The sequence below is a fragment of the Zeus faber genome (genome assembly GCF_960531495.2).
Source record: "Zeus faber genome assembly, chromosome: 4".
Lineage (NCBI taxonomy): Eukaryota > Metazoa > Chordata > Actinopteri > Zeiformes > Zeidae > Zeus > Zeus faber.
Window position 1 is genome coordinate 37,398,320 of NC_137191.1, and position 23,249 is coordinate 37,421,568.

A 23,249-nucleotide genomic window follows, 5' to 3' on the forward strand; every position below is an offset into this window, starting at 1 on the left:
GTTCCACGAGCGGGCCCACGGAAAAAGCACCATGGTAAATGAGCTTTTTAAATATTACATTTAAAATAAATATTAATAAATAAAATAAATAAATAAAATAAATAAATATTACATTTCACTGCATATATGTATGGAAGTATGTAAATGTATGTGACAAATAAAAAAATCTTGAATCTCTTGAGGCGGCATTCGGGTCGGAATGAGGACGCAAACCTTAGCGTCCACCTCTGCCAAGAATCCTTCTTGACAACGTTCAGTCTCTGGAGAACAAGATGGATGAACTCCGAGTGAGGATTAAATCCCAACGGGACACGAGGAACTGTTGCGAGAAATGGCTGAACCTGCTGGTGCCGGATGAAGCCATTTGTCCAGCCGAGTCCTTCTCCATGTTCCGGGGTGACAGATCGGGGGAGTTGGGGAAATCCAAAGGTGGAGGCGTCTGCCTCAAGGTAAACAACCTTTGGTGTAACCCCAACAACACCAAGTTTCTCTCCCGCTCCTGCTCGCCGAACCTGGAACAGCTGACAATCTCATGCCATCTATTTTATCTCCCCCGGGAATTCAGCACGGCCATTATTACAGCCGTTTATATTCCACCGCAAGCGGACACCGACACAGCACTGTCGGACCTGTATGATGTGTTGTGCGGATTTCAAAACAAACATTCCGACGCGGCTGTTGTGGTGACTAGGGACTTTAACAGGGTGAACCTTAAAAAAGTTCTGCCTAATTTCCACCAACACATCATGTGTGCCACCAGGGGAGATAGAACTTTGGACCACTTCTACACACCTTACAAGAATGGATACAAGACCGTCTCGCTACCTGCTTTCGGGAAATCAGATCACACCATGATTTCGCTGGTTCCCGTTTAAAGGCCTCTGATCGCACAATAATTGGTGGTGACGAGGGAAGTGAAGCGGTGGACGCACCAATCAGAGGCTGCGCTTCAGGACGCTCTGACTGACGTAGACTGGGACATGTTCCAATCAAGTTCAAGTGACGTCAGCGAGTTTACGGACGTAGTGGTGAGCACGGTGAAAGTTTGGATATTTCCAAACCAGAAGCTGTGGGTCGATAAATCCATCCTTGGCGCTCTGAATGCTCACACGGCTGCTTACAATGACGGTCTTGTATCCGTAAATATGGACAATTACAAAGCGGCGTCTTACAATCTGCGGAGGGCGGTGAAGGACGCTAAATGGATGTACAGAGAGACTGTGGAGCTACAGATGGAGCAACGGGACACCAGATGCTTGTGGCAGGGGCTGCAGACTATTACGAAGTACAAGAGCAGCTCCTCCCCAGCCACGAGTGCAGACGCCTCCCTAGCCAACCAACTGAACTCCTTTTATGCACGGTTTGAGTCTGGCAACAGCACCGCTAGTTCGCCGGCTAATTGGAGTTACACCGCTGGGGATGAGCGTGCACTCTCAGTGTGTGAGCATGACGTCGGGAGGGCTCTGATGCGGGTGAACACCAGGAAAGCTGTGGGCCAAGATGCCATATCTGGACGAGTACTGAAGACCTGTGCTAACCAGCTAGCCCCGGTGTTCACTACAAAATTCAACATCTCTCTGGCTGAATCAGTGGTCCCGTCCTGCTTCAAGAGGTCCACTGTCGTTCCTGTCCCGAAGATCACCTCTCCTGCCTGCGTGAATGACTACTGTACGGTGGCCCTCACCTCGGTGGTCATGAAGTGTTTCGAGAGGCTGATTAAGGATGATATCTGCGCCTCCCTCCCCCGCACCTTGGACCCATTGCAGTTTGTGTACCAGCAGAACAGATCCATGGATGACACGGTTTCCCGGGTATTGCACGAAACGCTCACGCACCTGGATGGCCAGAGGGGGCCTATGTGAGATTGCTGTTCATCGATTACAGTTCAGCTTTCAATACCACGCACTCACGCGCCCTTGGTGATTAATGGGACTTCTGTCGACAGGGTGAGCAGCTTCAAGTACCTGGGAGTCCACATCACAGAGAACTTTACATGGACTTTACAAATAGACGAGACTGCTGAGAAAGTAGAGGCAGCGTCTTTACCACCTCAGGCAGCTGAGGAAATTCCGGGTCTCGGTGAGGATCCTCAAGTCCTTCTACTCTGGAGCAGTGGAGAGCATCCTGACAGGCACCATCACTGCCTGCTTTGGGAACTGTACTGCTCAGGACAGGCGGGCCCTGCAGAGGGTGGCGCATTCAGCCCAACGTACCACTGGAACTACCATCCCCTCCCTGCAGGACTTATACACCAGGAGGTGTAGTAGCAGAGCTGCAGCATCATGAAGGATCCTCATCACCCCAACAACAGACTGTTCCAGCTGCTTTGGTGGAGCAAGAGCCTCCACAGCCACACAGTGAGAACAGAGACTGAGACGGAGTTTCTACATCAAGCCATAAGAACTGTCAATGCTGACCTCACCAGGGGTCCTCACTGAGCCACACACATAGGCTCCACTACCTCACTGTGCTGTATGTAGCATACTGTACCGCATACTGTGTCACTGTTCTGGGTTGTTTGGTGTTACCGTATTGCCGTACTGTCACAAACACTACCTCACTTTATTCAAATGCCACTTGAATGCACATATCTGTATATACATAAATAGCCTATCCCATATACATAAGTCTATCCCATATACATAAACCTATTCCCTTTATCTATTTTGTACCCCCACCCTGTATTACCCTTGAGTTTTTATTTTATTTTATTCTACACCGCGTTCCAAATTATTATGCAAATTGGATTGAGGTGTCATAAACATTATTACAAACAAAATTTTTTGTTTTTCAATTAAACTCATGGATGGTATTGTGTCTCATGGCTCCTTGGATCATTTAAATCAATCTCAGACACCTGTGATAATTAGTTTGCCAGGTGCCCAATTTAAAGTAAACTACTTAAGAAGGACGTTGTACAAGGTATGGACAAGGTATGAAAACATTAGATATTTCATGAAAACTTAAGCATGATCATCATACTGTGAAGAGATTTGGGGCTGATTCAGAGCACAGACGGGTTGGTGCAGATAAAGGCAGAATGAGAAAGGTTTCTGCCAGACTTATTCATGGGATGAAGAGAGCAGCTGCTAAAATGCTGTTACAAAACAGCAAACAGGTATTTGAAGCTGCTGGTGCCTCTGGAGTCCAGCCAACCTCAAGGTGTAGGATCCTCCACAGGCTTGCAGTTGTGCATAAACCTAGTATTTGGCCCCCCCTAACCAATGCTCACAAGCATAAACGGTTTCAGTGGGCCCAGAAATACATGAAGACTCATTTTCAAACAGTCTTGTTTACTGATGAGTGCCGTGCAACTCTGGATGGTGCAGATGGATGGAGTAGTGGATGGTTGGTGGATGGCCACCATGTCCCAACAAGGCTGGGACATCAGCAAGGAGGTGGCGGAGTCATGTTTTGGGCCGGAATCACGGGGAGAGAGCTGGTAGGACCCTTTAGGGTCCCTGAAGGTGTGAAAATGACCTCGGCAAAGTATATAGAGTTTGTGACTGAGCACTTTCTTCCATGGTACAAAAAGAAGAACCGGGCCTTCCATAGCAAAACCATCTTCATGCCTGACAATGCACCATCTCATGCTGCAAAGAATACCTCTGTGTCATTGGCTGCTATGGGCATAAAAGGAGAGAAACTCATGGTGTGGCCCCCTCCCCTGACCTCCACCCTATTGAGAACCTTTGGAGCATCCTCAAGCAAAATATCTATGAGGGTGGAGGCAGTTGGCATCAAAACAGCAGCTCTGGGAGGCTGTTCTGACATCCTGCAAAGATATTCAACAGAAACTCTCCAAAAACTCACAAGTTCAATGGAGGCAAGAACAGTGAACTCCTATGTTGACATGTGACTTGGCCTGTTAAGATGTTTTTGATTGAAATTGCTTTTGATTTCAGTAAATATGACTAATGCTGCAAATGCAACAAATGACCATTTTCACTCCTTTACAACCTATAAAATGTTTTGAAACTCTGTTGTGCATAATGTGGAACAGTGCATTTTGAATTTTTTATTTTTGAAAAACATACTGTTATCATTGGGAGGTTTGTTCAATAACATTTGAATTATATCCTAACGGTTGATGACTTGAAAATTATACTGACTGTCATTTGCATCGACTATTTAGGAAAATCAGAGAAAAATATAATTGTCATAATAATTTGGAACGCGGTGTTAAATATTCGACTTACTGCATTACATTTTAGGAATCAGTTAGTTGGTCAAGTAGAAATTCTTAGGTAGCTACTGTGTTCAGCCTAGAACATATTGTGTGTAATCACAATATGTTTGTATATGCACGTCAATGCATATATGACATATATGCATTGACATGCATATATGTCATATGCACGTCACTGCATATATGTATGAAAGTATGTATATGTATGTGACGAATAAACCTCTTGAATCTTGAATCTTCATCTGTTATGTAGAAAAGTATTTGGAAAGGATGAGATTAAAGAGAGGCCAGAGGATCCTCTGTATTCGCTCCACTGTGGTATCTGGCACCAAGACGTTAGCAGCAGATCCTTTAAGTCCTGGAAGTTGGAAGTAGGGCCCCATGGATTGGGCTTGTTGTTCCAGCACATCCCAGAGATGCTCCATTGGATTGAACCCTAACCCCACCCATCCACATGATGTAGAAGAAAAGGTGATTCATCAGACCACTACCTTCTTCCATTGCTCCATGGTCCAGTTGTGACGCTCACGTGTCCATTGTAGGTGCTTTCAGGGGTGGACAGGGGTCAGCATGGACACTGTGAGCTCCCATACGCAGCAAGCTGCCATGCACTGTGTGTTCTACACCTTTCTATCATAGCACCATTCCCTTTTTCAACGCTTTGTGCTACAGTAGTTCTGCTGTGGCATCGAACCAGACGGGCTGGACTTCATTCCCCACATGCGTCAATGAGCCTTGGGCCCCATGACCCTTTCGTCAGTTCACCGGTCGTCCTTCCTTGGACACTTTTGGTAGGTATTAACCACTGCATAGCGGGAACAGCCCACAAGACCTGTGCTTGTGGAGATGCTCTGACCCAGTCGTCCAGCATCACAATGTGCTCCTTGTCAAAGTGGCTCAGATCCTTACGCTGCTTCAACACATTAACTTCAACAACTGACTCCTCACCTGCTGCCTAATACATATATCATATATAACACTATATACATAATAATATATACAACACTATATATTTAAAAAATATACAACACTATATATGTATAATAATATAGAACAGTGTGTATATATATATATATATATATATATATATATATATATATATATATATATATATATAAATAAAACAGTATACAGTGGTACCTTGATTTACGAGCGCACTAACATACAAGTTTTCTGAGTTAGGAGCCGTCGTTCTGTCGATTTTTTGTATTGATTTGCGAGAAAAAATGTGAGTCATGAGGAGCGAGCTTCAGGTGCAGCCGCTGGGGGCGTGGCCAGCAAATGTGGCCACATCCCGCGTCTCGCTCCTTCACTTCCGGACCGTAGAAGCTTCTCTTTTGTGTTTTGTACTCACGTTTTGTGCTTTTTGTGCAGTTATTTTGCCAAAAGAAAATTTTCTAAGTGGCAAACATCAGTGAAGAAGATTAAGTTGTTTTTTTAAGTTAAGCGACAGTGAAGTGAAAATAAATACATTAATTCATTGTAGCAATTAAGTTCAGCAATAAAGTGCAGCAACAAACGAAAGCGACCAAAAAAGCACGAAACAAACTCCTCCAGCCTCCTCCGCCTATCTCCTCCACCCTCCACCTCCGGCAGCATCTTCCATTAGTCAAAGTCGTCTGATATCCAAGGTAAATACACTTTATAAACCAGTTTATTTCTTTACATTGTCTTTTATTATGTTTTATTATGTTTTTATACAATATTTGTTATTTATAAATACATTCTTCTTATTTAAAAATACGTAACAAAAAAAATTGGGGTGGATTTTTGGGGCTGGAACGGATTAATGGCATTTAAATTAATTTAAATGGGAAAAATTCATTTGCTATACGAGCAGATTGAATTACGAGCTCTTTCACGGAACAAATACAACTTGTAAGTCAAAGTACCACTGTGTATATATATATATATATATATATATATATATATATATATATATATATATATATATATATATATATATACTATGCTAACATCATAGTCCACAGAGACTCCTGCCTGATCTCATCTGTTAACCTGTCCATCACCACTGCAACAAGAAAGGGCTCAGAGCTGATCCTTGATTCAATCCCACCTCCACTTTGATGCCTTGGTCACGCCTCCTACACACCTTACTACTGACTGACTGCCCTCATACATTTCCTGTACCACTCTTAACTACTTCTCTGCCACCCCCGACTTCCTCATGCAATACCACACTTCCTCTCTCGGCACCCTATCGTATGCTTTCTCTAAATCCACAAAGACGCAGTGCAACTCCCTCTGGCCTTCCCTGTACTTTTCCATCAGTGTTCTTAAAGCAAACATTGCATCTGTAGTACGAAACCATACTGCTGCTCGCTGATCCCCACCGCTCCTCTTAACCTAGCCTCCACTACCCTTTCCCATAGCTTCATGCTGTGGCTGATTAACTTTATTCCCCGTAGTTAGGTTTGGCCCAGGTTTGTCACCTGGGCCAACTGCCTTTCCACTCTTCATCTTCTTTAATGCTGTTCTCACCTCATCCTTGCTCATTTGCTGCACTTCTTGATCCACTATCCCCACATCATCCACTCTTCTCTCCCTCTCATTTTCTTCATTCATCAACTCCTCAAAGTACTACTTCCACCTTCTCAACACACTCTCCTCACTAGTCAGCACATTCCCATCATTATACCTCATGAGCCTAACCTGCTTTACATCCTTCCCAGCTTGGTCCCTTTATCTTTTCAATCTGTACAAGTCCTTTTCTCCATCCTTACTGTCAAACCTCTCATACAACTCGTCATACGCCTTTTCCTTTGCCACTTCTCTCTTCGCCTTGCACCGCATCAGCTTGTACTCCCTGTCTACTTTCTTCATCTATCTGACTATCCCATTTCTTCTTCGCCAACCTCTTCTGCTCTATGCTCTCCTGTACTTCTTCATTCCACCACCAAGAGTCCTTGTTTTCCTTCCTCTTCCCAAATGATACACTGAGTACCTTCTTGGCCGTCTCCCTCACCACTTCTGCAATTGTTTCCCAGTCATCTGGTAACCGTTCATTCCCACCTATTGCCTGCCTTACCTCTTCCCTAAATTGCATGCAACACTCCTCCTTTTTCAACTTCCACCATTTTATCTTTGGCTCTTCTTTCACTCTCTTCCTCTTCTCGGTCTCCAGAGTCATCCTACAGACCACCATCCCATGCTGCCTAGCAACACACTCCCCTACCACCACTTTGCAGTCACTAATCTCTTTCAGATTGCAGCTCCTGCATAAGATGTAGTCCACCTGTGTGCACCTTCCCCCAGTCTTGTATGTCACCCTGCGTTCCTCCTTCTTCTTGAAATACATATTCACAACAGCCAATTTCATCCTTTTGGTGAAATCCACCACCACGTGTTCTTCCGCATTGCTCTCCTTGACACCATACCTCCCCATCACCTTCTCGTCACCTATGTCTCTGGTCCCTTGGCCAACATGCCCATTGAGATCTGCTCCTACCACCACTCTCTCTCCCTTGGGGACACTCTCCACCTCTACATCCAACTCACTAAAGAATTATTCTTTCTCTTCCATCTCACACCCAACTTGGGGAGCGTATGCACTAACCACATTCATTATCACCCCAACGATTTCCAGCTTTATGCCCATCACTCTGTCCGACACTCTGGTCACCTCTAAAACACTCTTGACATATTCTTCCTTCAACACCATCCCTACCCCGTTACTCCTGCCATCCACTCCATGGTAGAACAGTTTGTACCCGGCTGTGATACTCCTGACCTTACTCCCCTTCCACCTGGTCTCTTGTACACATAGTACATCTACCTTCCTTCTCTCCATCATGTCAGCCAGCTCTCTCTCTTTACCCTTCATAGTGCCAACGTTCAAAGTTCCTACTCTCAACTCTACTCTCCTTCCCTTCTTCCTCTCCTGCTGTCTCAGGACAGGCCTTCCCCCTCTTCTTCTTCTTCTTCTTCTTCTTCTTCTTCGGCCGACAGTAGCACAATTTCCACTCGCACCCTGTTGGCTAACGGCACCAGTGGCGGTTGTTGTTAACCTGGGCCTCGACCGATCCGGTATGGAAATCAGATTTGTTGTCATCATGTTTTATTTGCATGGTTTTTAAGCCGGATGCCCTTCCTGACGCAACCCTCTCTATTCATCTGGGCTTGGGACCAGCACTGATGATTCAGTGGCTTGTGCACCCCTAGTGGCTAGATTATAACAGTATATATATATATAATAATAATATATAACAGTATATATAATAATAATAATAATATATAACAGTGTATATATATAGTAATAATATATCCCACTCCTTGCTTTCAGGGGGATGCTCCTTTTACACCCAATCATGACACTCACCTGTTTCCAATCAACCTGTTCACCTGTGGAATGTTCCAAACAGGTGTTTTTTGAGCATTCCTCAACTTTCACAGTCTTTTGTTGCCCCGTCCCAGATTTTTTGGAACGTGTTGCAGGCATCAAATTCTAAATGAGTGAATATTTGCATAAAAAACAATAAAGTTTATCAGTTTGAACATTAAATATCTTGTCTTTGTAGTGTATTCAATTGAATAAAGGTTGAAAAGGATTTGCAAATCATTGTATTCTGTTTTACAATTTACACAACGTCCCAACTTCATTGGAATTGGGGATTGTATTATAGATCATATTTAATATTCCATTATAGATCATATTCAATATTCTAATATAGATCATATTCCATATTCCATTATAGATCTTATTCCATTATAGATCACATTTCATTACAGATCACATTTCATTATAGACAATATTTCATTACAGATCATATTTTATTATAGATCATATTCCATTATAGATCATATTTCTTTATGAATCTTATTCCATTATAGATCATATTTCATTATAGATCATATTTCATTACAGATTATATTTCATTATAGATCACATTTCATTATAGATCATCTTCCATAGTCCATCAGGTGTGTCCAGTTCCATTTGATTGACTTTACTGTTTGGAGTGAACAAACCTTTGTTTCAGGATTCTGGATTCCCCGCCCATTTAGGACAGAATTCAAAGGTTGTTGTGAGAAGTCGGAGTGTGAGCCACACCTCTCCTGGAAGTCGTCCTTCTCAACTCTCATCACCAGTGGACTTTGCTAAGGCAAATGCTTTAATGGTTTTATGAATTTATGGTTTAACGGTTTTATGAATTTATGTTTTTATGGTTTTATGAATTTATGAATTTCTGAATTTATGGTTTTATACATGTATGGTTTTATGAAATGATGGTTTTATGGTTTTATGAATTTATGGTTTTACGGTTTTATGAATTGATGGTTTTATTGGTTTGGTTTTTATTGTTGTTGTATTGCTTATGTTTTTTTGATTGTTTTGTTTTATTGTGTTCTTGTTTTATTTTTTTCATTGTTTTATTGTTTTGTTGTTTTATCGTTGTTTCTATTGTTTCATTGTTGTTTTATTGTTTATTTGGTTTTATTGTTTTATTGGATTTTATAGTTTTATTGTTTTGTTTTACTGTTTTTTATTGTTTTGTTTTTTCATTGTGTTCGTTTTATTGTTGTTGTTTTTGTTTTTTAAATTGTTTTATTGTTTCGTTTCTATTGATGTTTTATTGTTTATTGTTGTTTTACTGTTTTATATTGTTTTGTTTGTTATTGTTTTATTGTCTTATGGTTTTATTATTTTGTTTTTTCAGTATTGTTTTAAGTCACTGCGCAGTTCTGATTTCGGTCGCGCATGCGCAGCCCTGGATAGACATAAACAGGACGCAGCTGTTTACTGTCCTGGCTCTGATTAATAGTTTGTATTTATTAATCGAGTTCCTTGATGAGAAGGAAAACTTGTTTTTTATTCAAGTCGAGAGAAGAATTAAGCACAAGTTCTATTCCCACGGTTTGATCCCCGAACATTCTGACCGAGCACCCCGGTGACGTCACGGAGGTCACGTGGCTCTGTCAGCAGAGGTCTCGCGATAAACGAGATCAAGAAAACCGCGGATCGATCTTCTCGCGATACTTCAGCTTCTACCACGGACGTTCGCCATACGGAGCGGAGCAGCCTTTTACCGGAGCGGAGCAGCCTTTTACCGGAGCGGAGCAGCCTTTTACCCGAGCGGAGCAGCCTTTTACCGGAGCGGAGCAGCCTTTTACCGGAGCGGAACCAAAACCAACATGGAGGTGTGTGTCTCCGGTCCCTCGCGGAGCCTCCGCAGCGTCTCTCTTCCCGCCTCTTCGATCGTCGGGGAGCTCGTGCAGCGCTTCTCTCTCAACACGGTGAGTCTCAACATGCTAATGCTAAGGCCCATGCTAAGGCCCATGCCAAGGCCCATGCCAAGGCCCATGCCAAGGCCCATGCCAAGGCCCATGCCAAGGCCCATGCCAAGGCCCGTCTGAAGCAGAACCCGGTGGTCCGGCTTTTTGACCCGTTTCACCGTTAGAAATTGAAACGTTCAATACAGGTTTCAAGCTGCTGCTCAGCACCGGACTGTAGTGGCAGAAGTTTGATGCGATCTATACTCGCACTTTACTCAGCGTTAACTATCTGTTTACTCTCAGGGTGTCCCTGCTGAGGACATGTACGTTACCCGTGACGGCCGCCGGGCCGAGCTCCACCAGGTGCTGCAACATGGGGCCGTTTACCGACTGGAGCTCCGGCTGCAAGGGGGAAAAGGAGGTACACACACCATCAGTACAGAGTACTAGTTATACTTACCTGGTAAAATACTAGCATTAGTTCAGAGTACTAGTGATACTAACCTGGTCAAATACTACCATCAGTACAGAGAACTAGTGATACTAACCTGGTAAAATACTACCATCAGTTCAGAGTAGTAGTTATACTAACCTGGTATTGAACTGTGTGTGTACAGGCTTCGGCTCCATGCTCCGTGCGCTCGGTGCACAGATTGAGAAGACGACAAACCGCGAAGCGTGTCGAGATCTGAGCGGGAGGCGGCTGAGAGACGTCAACCACGAGAAGGAGTAAGATCCAGGCCCAAGCGGGTCAGATACCGGCCCAGGCCCAAGCGGGCTAGATACTGACCCAAGCTGTTTTCCAGGATGGCTGACTGGCTGCAGAAGCAGGCGGAGCGCGAGGCAGAACGCGAGCAGCGCCGCACCGAGCGTCTGCAGAGGAAACTGAGCGAACCCAAACACAGGTTCAGCGACCAGCAGTACATGCAGCAGTGTGCCGACCTGTCGGAGCGGCTGGAGGAGTCTGTCATCAAAGGTCAGAGGTCACATTTGAGACTCTAAATGAATAAACCTCCGTATGGTTGGAAACCTGGAGCAGTGATTTACTGTGAGATGCTGAAAACCGTCACATTCTTTGTCTTGCTTTTCTTCCTTTTTCACCTGTATCACTGTCACACATACATACAAACTGTCAGAAGAACAGCAAACAGGATAAACACATGACTGTTGAAAGTACTTCCTGACATGTCATCATTGAATCAAACAACAAGTCGTGGTCCTGCTCTTGTTCCAGGGATGCAGGCCTCCTCCAGTGGGCTGGTCTCTGCAGAGGCGGGGCCAAGAACCAAAAGGACCAATCAGCAGGCAGATCACCCGCCCAGGAAGAGGAAGTGTTTGTGGTGGTAAGTTCAATCTGATTGGATCCTGAACATTCATGGTGTTAAATTAAGACGATGGTAAAACCCCAAAAGCACACACTGGAGATCAGGCCTGTAAACTAGACATAGTAGTGATAAACCCCTTTGTGTATTGTTGTATTAAGTATTGTGTATAAGCAGGATAATGTGCAGCCAGACGGTAAATGTGAAATAACTGCTTTCAGAGACACTGACCTGGTCCTGTCAGGAGGTTATTTATCATTATTATTATTATTATTATTATTATGATTATTGTCTATTATTTTAATGTCTGTATGGTTTTACTTTGTGTTCAGTCTGACCTGGTCCTTCAGGGGGTTATTTACACGTATTCACCTTCTGGATGTGATCTCTTACTTACATTGATCTCACAACTATAAAGTTGTTGATATGAGTTGATCTGTAAACCTGGCGTTTATTTGGTCGTTATTTGAATATCAATATAGAAACTTGAGAAGCTTTGAAGCTACATAGAACCAGATTGGTGCAGTGAGAAGACACTGAAACTGCTTTCTAGAACGTTCTTGGCTTCCTCCTGCTGGAACCTTCCAGAACCTGATGTGGTGATGGTGTGTTACAGGACGGGGGTTGGGGAGCTGGACGACCTGGTCAGCTCAGAGGAGGAGAGTGATGAAGGCTCAGCCAAATCACAACCAGGAACAAGGTGTGTGTGTGTGTGTGTCTGTCTGTCTGTCTGTCTGTCTGTCTGTCTGTCTGTCTGTCTGTCTGTCTGTCTGTCTGTCTGTCTGTCCGTCCGTCATCTAGCCTGCGATCAGCGCACCAGAACATTTTACGTCTCCTTTTGGAACGTGGGCATACTAAATAATGGTTTATTGCTTGTGTTTAGCCAATAATACAGAAGATAAGGAACTTAAAAAAAAATAAAAATGCATACTAAATCGTAATCGCAATATTGGTCTAAAAAAATCACGATTAGATTATTTTCCCAAATCGTTGAGCTGTATTCTAAAAACCAGATCTGGGTTTGTATTTATCAACCAGATGTCCCGCCCCGCTCTGGGGGGGATTCATGAAAACGTAGTTCCTGTCACCTGGTGACCAGGTCGGCTAGAAAGGAAGGTGATATAATTACAATGTTTACATTTTAATTACTGTGTCTGAACATGTTTATTGCTGTCTTCCTCATTTAAACTACCGTCTCGACCAGAATATAAGATGGCCCTGAGTTAAAGACGACCCCCCCCCCCTATTTTGAAGACCAAATCTGCATTTTATAAAGAAAATAATTGTATTTAAAAAGAATAACTCAGCATGCAGCCATACAGAGTGGGTTGTGTGTGTGTTGATGAACGTAATGCAGAATCACATGTGTGCAGAAGCACTCCTCTTAATGCACATGTTTTGTTTATTACTCTACCATATATTGACATTTAAAAGTCTGGACCCCAAATATAAGATGACACCATTTTTTCAGACTGACCTCCAGGAAAAAAAAAAGGTTATATTCGGGTCAATGTGTACCAATATGCCATTTTTCAGAGTCAATTGCTTTGGCCTAAATAAGAAATCCTTAATATGCATCTGTATGTTCCAATCCTAATTTCTGCAAATACAGGTTGTGTCCTACATATTTGATGTGCATATATAGTGAGCAGTAGATCTAGGTGTTTTATGACGGCACATGATCATAGACTTCTTCTCCTCCTCACTCTTCATCCAGCAATAGCGAGAGGGGAAGCTTCACCTTGGCTGTGACGTATGCCCTTATATGGAGTTCCACCTTGCCCTTTAGAGAATTGATTTTCTGTTGTTTAAAACGTAGCAGCTTGTGGAGTACTGGATCAATACTCTATCAGATGTGATCAGTGCTAATTCCAATCACTTATAAAAGGTTTTGTTTGTCGAGCAGCGGAACAATACAGCAGAGCCGTGACGAACAGGACCGTGCTGGTAAAGACCCAGAGCACCCAGCAGCACCCAGCACCCTCCAGATGACTGCCAGAGAGGACCCAGCGGCACCCAGCACCCTTCAGGTGACTGCCAGAGAGGACCCAGCGGCACCCAGCACCCTACAGGTGACTGCCAGAGAGGACCCAGCGGCACCCAGCACCCTACAGGTGACTGCCAGAGAGGACCCAGCGGCACCCAGCACCCTACAGGTGACTGCCAGAGAGGACCCAGCGACACCCAGCACCCTACAGGTGACTGCCAGAGAGGACCCAGCGGCACCCAGCACCCTCCAGATGACTGCCAGAGAGGACCCAGCGGCACCCAGCACCCTACAGGTGACTGCCAGAGAGGACCCAGCGGCACCCAGCACCCTCCAGATGACTGCCAGAGAGGACCCAGCGGCACCCAGTGGCGGTGCAGGGGCTGTGCCACCTCCCGCCATCTCCCAACAGGTGAGTGTCTTGTTTGAGGAGTGAATCTCCCGAAGCGCTCCAAGACATAATGTTGAAACTAAAATATTCAGTTATCCATGTTTGTGCTGTCATGTGAATAATAGATCCATATGTTTTTTCTTTATTACTGCCTGTTGCAGAGTGGCTGCTCATTGCCCAGAATGCACTGCTGTTTCAACTCTTTGACAACAATGACATTGAAAATGTGTAACTGATGCACTGAACCAAGACTTGTGTTGTGGCCCCGCAGGCGCTCGGGCCCCTGGACCTGGAGGCGGTGGTCTCGGCCGAGGCCCTGGGGGCTCTGGGTCTGGAGGTCCTGAAGGTGGAGCTGAGCTTGAGGGGGCTGAAGTGCGGGGGAACGCTGACGGAGCGGGCGGAGCGGCTCTTCTCAGTGAAGGGACTGAGGCCGGATCAGATCAAACCGGCGCTGCTTGCCAGGAAGAGGAAGTGACCTGTTTCCATAGTAACGACAGGAAACGATTCCATGTGGATCTGACCAATCAGGAAATGGACTATGGAAATGGTTTTTTTTTTGTTTTTGTTTTTTTTCCCCTCCACTCTTTTGTGGATGTTGACTGAGTTGAAAGGTGTTGGAAGCTGCTGCTTCCCTGTAAACATCACTGACCTGGTCGTCTGGAACTCAAACCACAAACCTGGCCAGTTTGCTGCGTTTTATTTTCAATGTTTTGGTCTGGACAGATTTAAATAAACAATCTTACTTTACAAGGTTTATGCTTTAGAAGTGAACTGGCAGCGTCCCTGTGCCTTGCTTGGGGGTCAGAACCCTGGGTCCCAGGAGATGAGCTGCTGCGTGCTGATCTCCTCGTAGCACACGATGGAGTCCCCCGCTCTGAACTCCACGCCGCCCTCAGCTGACAGGCCGCACTCCATCCCTGCCTTCACCGTCTGGACCTCGTCCTTGTGGTGCTTCAGCGCCGTCAACGAACCTTGAGGAGAAACACCCGGTGACATCCCAGCGGCACAGTCCAGCCCAGGCTCCAGAACGTGAAGACGTACCTTCCCAGACGGCGCGCTGGTCTCGGATCACCCTGAACATCATCCTCCGGTCCAGGACGCCTCTCTGCACCCGGCAGCCAGCGACCGCCACCTTCTTCTTCCCCACGCTCACCTCAAACATGGCCAGGATGCCGGCCTCGCCTAGAACAGCAGGTTCAATGCGGTCACTGCCAACTCCCTAGCGAGCGGTGTCGGTAGCCTGTCTGTGGCCTCGTACCCAGGACGTTCTCGGAGACCCGGGGCGGCAGCTTGGCGCTCAGCTCCTCCTTCAGGCCGTCGATCATCTTGTAGATCACCTGGTGCAGCTGCAGGGCCACGCCCTTCTTGGCCGCCAGCTGCTGGATGGACTTGTTCGCAGAGACGTTGAACCCGTAAATAGAACCTGAAGAGGGAGACTGGGGGGTCACGTTGCCATGGTGACCGCTAATCACAATCCCAACATTAAGTCAGTCAGCCATTTTAACCCGATGTTTATACAAAACCTGAAAATATCCTGTACGGCTTGCTACTGAAATAAGAGTAAGGAACCAGTGGGTCAGACCTGAGAAGGTCTCAGCCAGGCTGACGTCGTTCTCAGAGATGTCTCCGATGCCATGGTGCACCACCTCCATCTGACACTGCTCGTGGGCGTCGTAGCTCTCCAGCAGGTTCAAGATGGCCTCCAGCGAGCCGTCCATGTCCCCTGGGGGAGGAGGTCAAAGGTCGACTTCAAAGGAACATTGTGAAATGATTGTCAACATTTACTTTGAAAATTGAAAATTTAATTAATAATGTCTATGCTTGAATAAAGTTTTTTTTCCCATTCCTTGTAACATTTATAATTAAACGGGGAGACACAGCTGAATGAAGTTGTCATTGACGTTCAGTTTAAACTAAATCCATTTGGTCCTTGAAGGTGGATGTAGCTGCAGTACCTTTGATGACCAGCGGGAGGCAGAGCTCCTGCCGCTGCTCCCTCTCGCTGGGCCTCCTGGCGGCCTGCTGCCGGTTGGCCCGGTACAGCGCCGCCCTGCGCTGCCTCCAGCTCAGGTGGGCCACGCCCTCCCGCTCCTGCTGGTAGCGCTGGGCGTGGTCCTGCTGCTTGGCCTGCACCGCCTGGAGCTCCGCCTCAAGCTTGTCCATCTCTGCCCGGTAGCAGCGCCACTGCACCACCTCCCGAGCCCTTTGCTGAGACCAGGACACGGGGTGAGACGCATCACTCAGTGACATATTGATATGACACCAAGACAATCCTACTGTCAACAGTTAACATTAATATCAAGGTAGATTTGGAGTCTGAACAGTTAAAGGGAGTTTAGTCCTGATCTACTTTACATCAAGTTCAATATAAAGGACCAGATTGTGGAACACGGTGACTCCATCTCACGTCACAGAGCGTAGCAACTGCTCAAACCCAAGTTTGGAGTTGGGCGAAGAGTGGGCGTGGCCAAACCGTTTAACAAGAGTTTGTGAAGTTGAACTTTCGCTACGAAATTCATCTATTTCTCATGCGATACCACTGGCCGGAGGAGGAGGACAAACGGCACGTGGTGGTGTGGTGGGCGGGGCTACCTCTGACTCCACCTCCAGGATCTGGTCTCCGGCTGACGGAAGGTCCTTCCAGCCCACGATCTGCACGGGGCTGCTGGGCCCGGCCCGCGGCGTCACGCCCCCGTGCTCATCAAACAGGAAGCGGACTTTGGCCCACGACCGCCCGGCGACCAGGACGCAGCCCTTCTGCAGTGTCCCCTGCTGGATGATGGCCGTCGTTACCGGACTGTCGCCAGAACACAGTGAATTAACAAGTTCATATTTCATACTGGAGGGAAAAGGGTGAAAACTTTGGACATTGAGATACACTGATACCAGATCAAATGCAGTATCTCTAAATATCATACTGATCAGATCTGATTCTCACTGAGCTTGTCTAACTCATTCTACAAATAATTACAATGAAAATAATTTACAGACATTAAAAGAACGTATGAAATTCATCCCGGAAGGTAAACAGTGTAGCTCTTTCCGCCATCTTGTGTGTCCTGTCTGAAGGGCCGGTCGTACCCTTTTCCTCGGTCCGTTCTGCTCTCGATGATGACGCCCTCCACTGGACCGCTGGGATCCGCTCTCAGCTCCTGCAGCTCAGCCAGCGTCACGATGGCCTCGCCCAGCGCCACCAGGTTCTCCCCCTGTAGAGCACCCAGATACACCCCAATATACCACATACTCTACTGCATACACCAAATATGCCGCGAAGGGAACTGTATACACCACAATAAACCACAAACTGTACTGTATACACCCCAATATACCACTCACTGTACTGCATACACACCAATATACCATGTACTGTACTACATACACCCCAATATACCACGTACTGTACTGCATGCACCCCAATATACCACGTACTGTATACACCCCAATATACCACGCACCGTACCGCATACACCCCAATATACCACGTACTGTACACAACTCATACCACATACTGTACTGCATACACCTCAATATACCATGTACTGTACTGCATACACCCCAATATACCACGTACTGTACTGCATGCACCTCAATATACCACGTACTGTATTGTATACACCCAATATATAAAGTACTGTTCACAACTCAATATACCATGTACTGTACTGCATATATACCATGTACTGTACTGCATACACCCCAATATACCACATGCTGTTCTGCATACACCCCAATATACCACGCACTGTACTGCATACACCCCGATATACCACGTACTGTACACAACTCATACCACATACTGTACTGCATAAACCTCAATATACCATGTACTGTACTGCATGCACTCCAATATACCACGTACTGTATTGTATACACCCAATATATAAAGTACTGTTCACAACTCAATATACCACATACTGTACTGCACATTTGTTAATATACCACGCACTGTACTGCATGCACCCCAATATACCACGCACTGTACTGCATACACCCATTATACCATGTACTGTACACAACTCATACCACATACTGTACTGCATACACCTCAATATACCATGTACTGTACTGCATACACCCCAATATACCACGTACTGTACTGCATGCACCCAATATACCAAGTACTGTTCACAACTCAATATATCAACTACTGTACTGCATACACCCCAATATACCACGTACTGTACACAACTCATACCACATACTGTACTGCATACACCTCAATACACCATGTACTGTACTGCATTCACCTCAATATACCATGTACTGTACTGCATGCACTCCAATATACCACGTACTGTATTTTATACACTAATTATACCAAGTACTGTTCACAATTCAATATACCACGTACTGTACTGCATACACGTCAATATACCACATACTGTACTGCATACACCTCAATATACCATGTCCTGTACTGCATACACTCCAATATACCAAGTACTGTACTGCATGCACCTCAATATACCACGTACTGTACTGCATGCACCTCAATATACCACGCCCTGTCCTGCATACACCCAATATAGCAGTTGTACTAGCAACAGCACCAGCAGTAGTACCAGCACCCGTACCAGCAGCAGTACCAATACTAGCAGTAGTACCAGTACCAGCAGTACCAGCAGTAGTACCAGTAGCAGTACCAGCAGTAGCAGTAGTACCAGCAGCAGTAGTAGCAGTACCAGCAGTAGCAGGAGTACCTGCTGCAGTAGTACCTTGGCAGCAGAGATGTGGACGGCCTGGACGTCTCCTCCAAACTCCTCACAAACCACGTCGTGAGCCAGCAGCTGCTGCTTCACTTGCTCTGGTTTCGCCTGCTGCTTGTCACACTTATTCACCGCCACAATGATGGGAACTGGAGAACACACAGTGGAACCCGTTGGAACACAGTGGAACCCGTTGGAACACAGTGGAACCCGTTGGAACACAGTGGAACCCTGGTACCGTTGGCCCCCCTGGCGTGCTGGATGGACTCCACCGTCTGGGTCATGATGCCGTCGTCCGCAGCCACAACCAGGACCACGATGTCTGTGGCGCGGGCCCCGCGGGCCCTCATGGAGCTGAAGGCGGCGTGGCCCGGCGTGTCCATGAAGGTGATCCGCTCCCCTGAGGGAAGCTCCACTGAGGGGACAGCAGAACCAGAACGCTCTGTACCAGTCACTTTGTTAATGTTGATGTTGTATAAAATATAACAAATATAACAAATATAGTATTATACACTGAAATTCATTTTAATTTAATTTTAAAATTCAAATTTAAGTCATTAGAACCTTCCAGATACACAGGAGATGGTCAGTCACCACGGCCGTTAGTGCTGCATGATAAATTGTATTGTCGTTGCGATATGAACATGACACAAACACATCACAAAAGACTGAAACTCTACGGATATGAAAAATAATTGTATTCAATAAACTAATTTTTACAGATAAAACACCATCGGCGCTGGATTAACCAGTCAACTGCTTCTGTCAGAAGACGCGGACACACGGCTCTGTGGTTGAAAGCAGGAAGTGATGCTGCGTTCATGGGAACTCAGAAAACGATCATTTGTGTTTCCCATCAGATATTTATTTTCAAGAGATGTGGAGCAGGGGGAATTAAACTTTAATTTCTTATAGTTATGTCTTATTGAAATTAATGTTCAATTCAATTGGTTGGGTATTCATGTGCAATCTGTTAAATAAAAGCATGTTTATTTAATTTCTTAATTGGGTGTGCTAGGCTATTCAGGCAGCAGTGTAGCTATTGAAGCAGAAGACAGGAGCTGTAGCTCATATGCACACTTCAGTATTTGTTTATTTATCGCGAGTCATATCGTCATCACAATATCCAACAATGTTATTGCACATCAGATTTTCCTCATCATGCAGTCCTAGTGGCCATCTACCCCGACGTCTGTTACCATGGTGATCTACTCCAACCTCTGTTTTCATGGCCATCTACCCCAACGTCTGTTACCATGGTGATCTATCCCAACGTCTGTTTTCATAGCCATCTACCCCGACATCTGTTACCATGGTGATCTACCCCAACGTCTGTTACCATGGCGATCTACCTCAATGTCTGTTACCATGGCGATCTACCCCAACGTCTGTTACCATGGCGATCTGCCTCAATGTCTGTTACCATGGCGATCTACCCCAACGTCTGTTACCATGGCGATCTACCCCGACGTCTGTTACCACGCTGATCTACCCCGACGTCTGTTATCATGGCGATCTACCCCGACGTCTGTTACCATGATGATCTACCTCAATGTCTGTTACCATGGTGGTCTACCTCAATGTCTGTTCTCATGGACATCAACCCCAACGTCTGTTACCATGGCAATCTACCTCAATGTCTGTTACCATGGTGATCTACCTAATATCTGTAACATGGGGATCTACCTCTATGACTGTTACCATGGTGATCTACCCTGACGGCTGAGGAGGAGCTTCTCACCGAGGAAGGCTCCGATGTGCTGGGTGATGCCGCCCGCCTCCAGCGCCGCCGTCTGGCTCCTCCTCAGCCGGTCCAGCAGCGTGGTCTTGCCGTGGTCCACATGACCCATGATGGTGACCACGGCGGGACGGGGGAGCAGGCGGGCCGGGTCTGGAGGTCTGGGGGGTGAGAGGAGCATCAGCTCAGGGGGGGCTCATGTGGGGCCCGGGGTCCCCACTAGCTAACCTGTTGACTGTTTAGATCCTGATCCACACCAGACAGTGGATCATGCATTCTCTGTCTGGTTGTAAGATTAAATAATGTAATGCTATTTAAAATTACTTTTAGGAGGATTTAAATGTATATTTAATACAACACAGTCAATTAATTCTATTATATAATTATAGGACCCAGAATCGCGATTGTGGCGCCTCCCCTTGCGGCTGCCTGCGCGAGCACCTTGTGTCGATTACGCACATTTTGGTATTTTTTAGTATTTATAGAGCTTATTGTGAGTAATCACCGGGTGTCATGACATTTCACTGCATATATGTATGAACGTATGTATATGTATGTGACAAATAATCTCTTGAACTTGAACTTGAACTTGAACATCTAATCAGGAACTATGTGGATTCTGTGAGTGGGGATTTTGATTCATAATCACATATTGATTATAAATCAATCATTATTATTCACATTTTTTCCGCTGAAGTTGTTGTTGTTGAAGCAGGAAAGGAAGACGCTTCAATGACACCCCCCTGCAGCGTTGGTACCTGGGTGTGGCGTCGCAGTCCTCCCGCTGCCGCGCCTCCTTCAGCTCCGCCCAGCGGAACTTCATGCCGCATCGCGTCACCACCTCCTTGATCCAGCGCTGCTCCAGCGGCGTGTCGGGGTCCAGGTCGTCCAGGTCCACCGCCGTGTGGAGCAGAGCTTCCAGTACATGGTCTGGACATGACAAATACACAGATAAACATATATACATAATACATACAGTACATCTTTATGAATACATATAGTGTATATAGTATATATAGTACAGTTTGTATAGTGTATATATAGTGTATAAAGTACATATAGTATAGTGTATACAGTGTATATAATATATAGTGTATATATAGCATAGTACAGTGTATGTAGTGTCGTGTATGTAGTATAGTACGTATTCATAGTGTGTATGGTATATAGAGTGTATATAGTATAGTGTATATATAGTATAGTATATATGGTGCACATAGCATATATAGTGTATAAAGGGTGATGTGCGATGAGATGCTTGACGCTGAGACACCGTGATATTGTAGGCAGCGTACAACACAGACAGGTCAGAGACAGGTCAGAGACAGGTCAGAGACAGGTCAGAGACAGGTCGTCAGTCCAGATGCTGGTTAAACCAACAGACAGGTCAGAGCGGGTCGTCAGTCCAGATGCTGGTTAGAATCTTTACAGTTGTTGACTGAGGCTGCGGTGGGTGGAGCTACAGCCAAAACCTTTTGATTGGATGGCATTTGGTCGTGTTTAGTTTTGAACCAGTGCTCCAATTTCTGTGTTTCGTCCTGGTTGTATGTAATGTAATGGATGTAATCTGGTTATAATATGGATACAATCTGGATATTACCTGAATATAATATGGATATAATCTGGTTGTTATCTGGGTGTAATCTGGATGTAATCACCAAAGTCCCGGTTCATCGCCCGTGCAAGCTCCGATGCCGTCATCCACTGTCGTATTTCCACTTCCTGTTTGCCTGCATTGGCTTTGACCTTCGGCTGACGATTCTTATGACCTTTGACCTGCAAACAAACCACAGCTCAGACACACACACACACACACACACACACACACACACACACACACACACACACACACACACACACCTGCTTGGTTGCTAGCATCCTGGTGTGCATGGTGAGGTGAGGAAGAGGAGGAGCCAGGAGGTGTGGGGGCAGGAAGTCAGCCAGCAGGGGTTCGGGGAGGCAGAGCCTCTTGGCTCGCCCCAAAGCAAACCTAATCAGATTCATCCCTATAATGTACACATTAATATACACATTATAATATACACACTAAAATATACATTATAATATTCGCACTATAATACAAAATTACAATATGTACAAATAATAATATACACATTATAATATACACATTTTAATTTACATTAAAATAAAAAAATAAATAATATCCAAAAACAATAAATTTAACATGATTCAACTAAAAAAACCATTATTAATAATGATGATAATAATAATTGTATTATTATATATATTTATTTAAAAAGTGTGTATATATATATATATATATATATATATATATATATATCTTCCACAGGTTATATTCTTATATAGTAATAAAGATTAAATTCATAAACATTAAACTACTACACACTATATTAATAAACATTAAAGAGCTATATGCTAAAGCTACATGCTAGCACTGACACCGAACTGCTTCAACTCGGTGTCAGTGCTAGCATGTAGCTTTAGCATATAGCTCCTCTGCCGCTGCTCTTGAGCCTCGCACTGTGCTTCCCTCTTAGTGTTTGGAACCTCGGAGCTGCTGCTGAGCGGGTCCTCCGTGTCCTCACCTGAAGCCCGGGGAGCGGTCAGTCAGCCTGGGGTCCCCCTGAGCCCCGGTCCCTCAGAGCCTCGGAACCTCGGTCGAGGAGCAACAAGGTGCAGGGCAGCGATACTGCCTCCTGG

The 23,249-nt window shown here is 45.3% G+C and overlaps 2 protein-coding genes across 2 annotated transcripts; one reads left to right on the forward strand and one right to left on the reverse strand.

Annotated features, from left to right (window-relative positions):
• The first annotated feature begins 10,210 nt into the window (after positions 1-10,210).
• Positions 10,211-14,649, forward strand: sde2 (SDE2 telomere maintenance homolog (S. pombe)). Its single transcript, XM_079999742.1, has 8 exons — positions 10,211-10,444; positions 10,727-10,844; positions 11,041-11,152; positions 11,230-11,399; positions 11,658-11,766; positions 12,362-12,445; positions 13,652-14,144; positions 14,395-14,649. Exons 1-8 carry the CDS (start codon positions 10,343-10,345, stop codon positions 14,596-14,598), a joined length of 1,392 nt encoding a protein of 463 aa, XP_079855868.1. The 5' UTR covers positions 10,211-10,342; the 3' UTR covers positions 14,599-14,649.
• Positions 14,650-14,803: 154 nt separating this feature from the next.
• mtif2 (mitochondrial translational initiation factor 2) lies at positions 14,804-23,229 on the reverse strand. The gene is made up of 14 exons (XM_079999741.1): positions 23,135-23,229; positions 22,428-22,573; positions 22,226-22,343; positions 21,326-21,497; positions 20,571-20,728; positions 19,068-19,244; positions 18,839-18,978; positions 17,205-17,329; positions 16,716-16,920; positions 16,079-16,331; positions 15,706-15,846; positions 15,382-15,546; positions 15,165-15,305; positions 14,804-15,094 (listed from the first exon to the last, which is right to left on the reverse strand). Exons 2-14 carry the CDS (start codon positions 22,569-22,571, stop codon positions 14,925-14,927), a joined length of 2,109 nt encoding a protein of 702 aa, XP_079855867.1. The 5' UTR covers positions 22,572-22,573; positions 23,135-23,229; the 3' UTR covers positions 14,804-14,924.
• Positions 23,230-23,249: the final 20 nt, after the last annotated feature.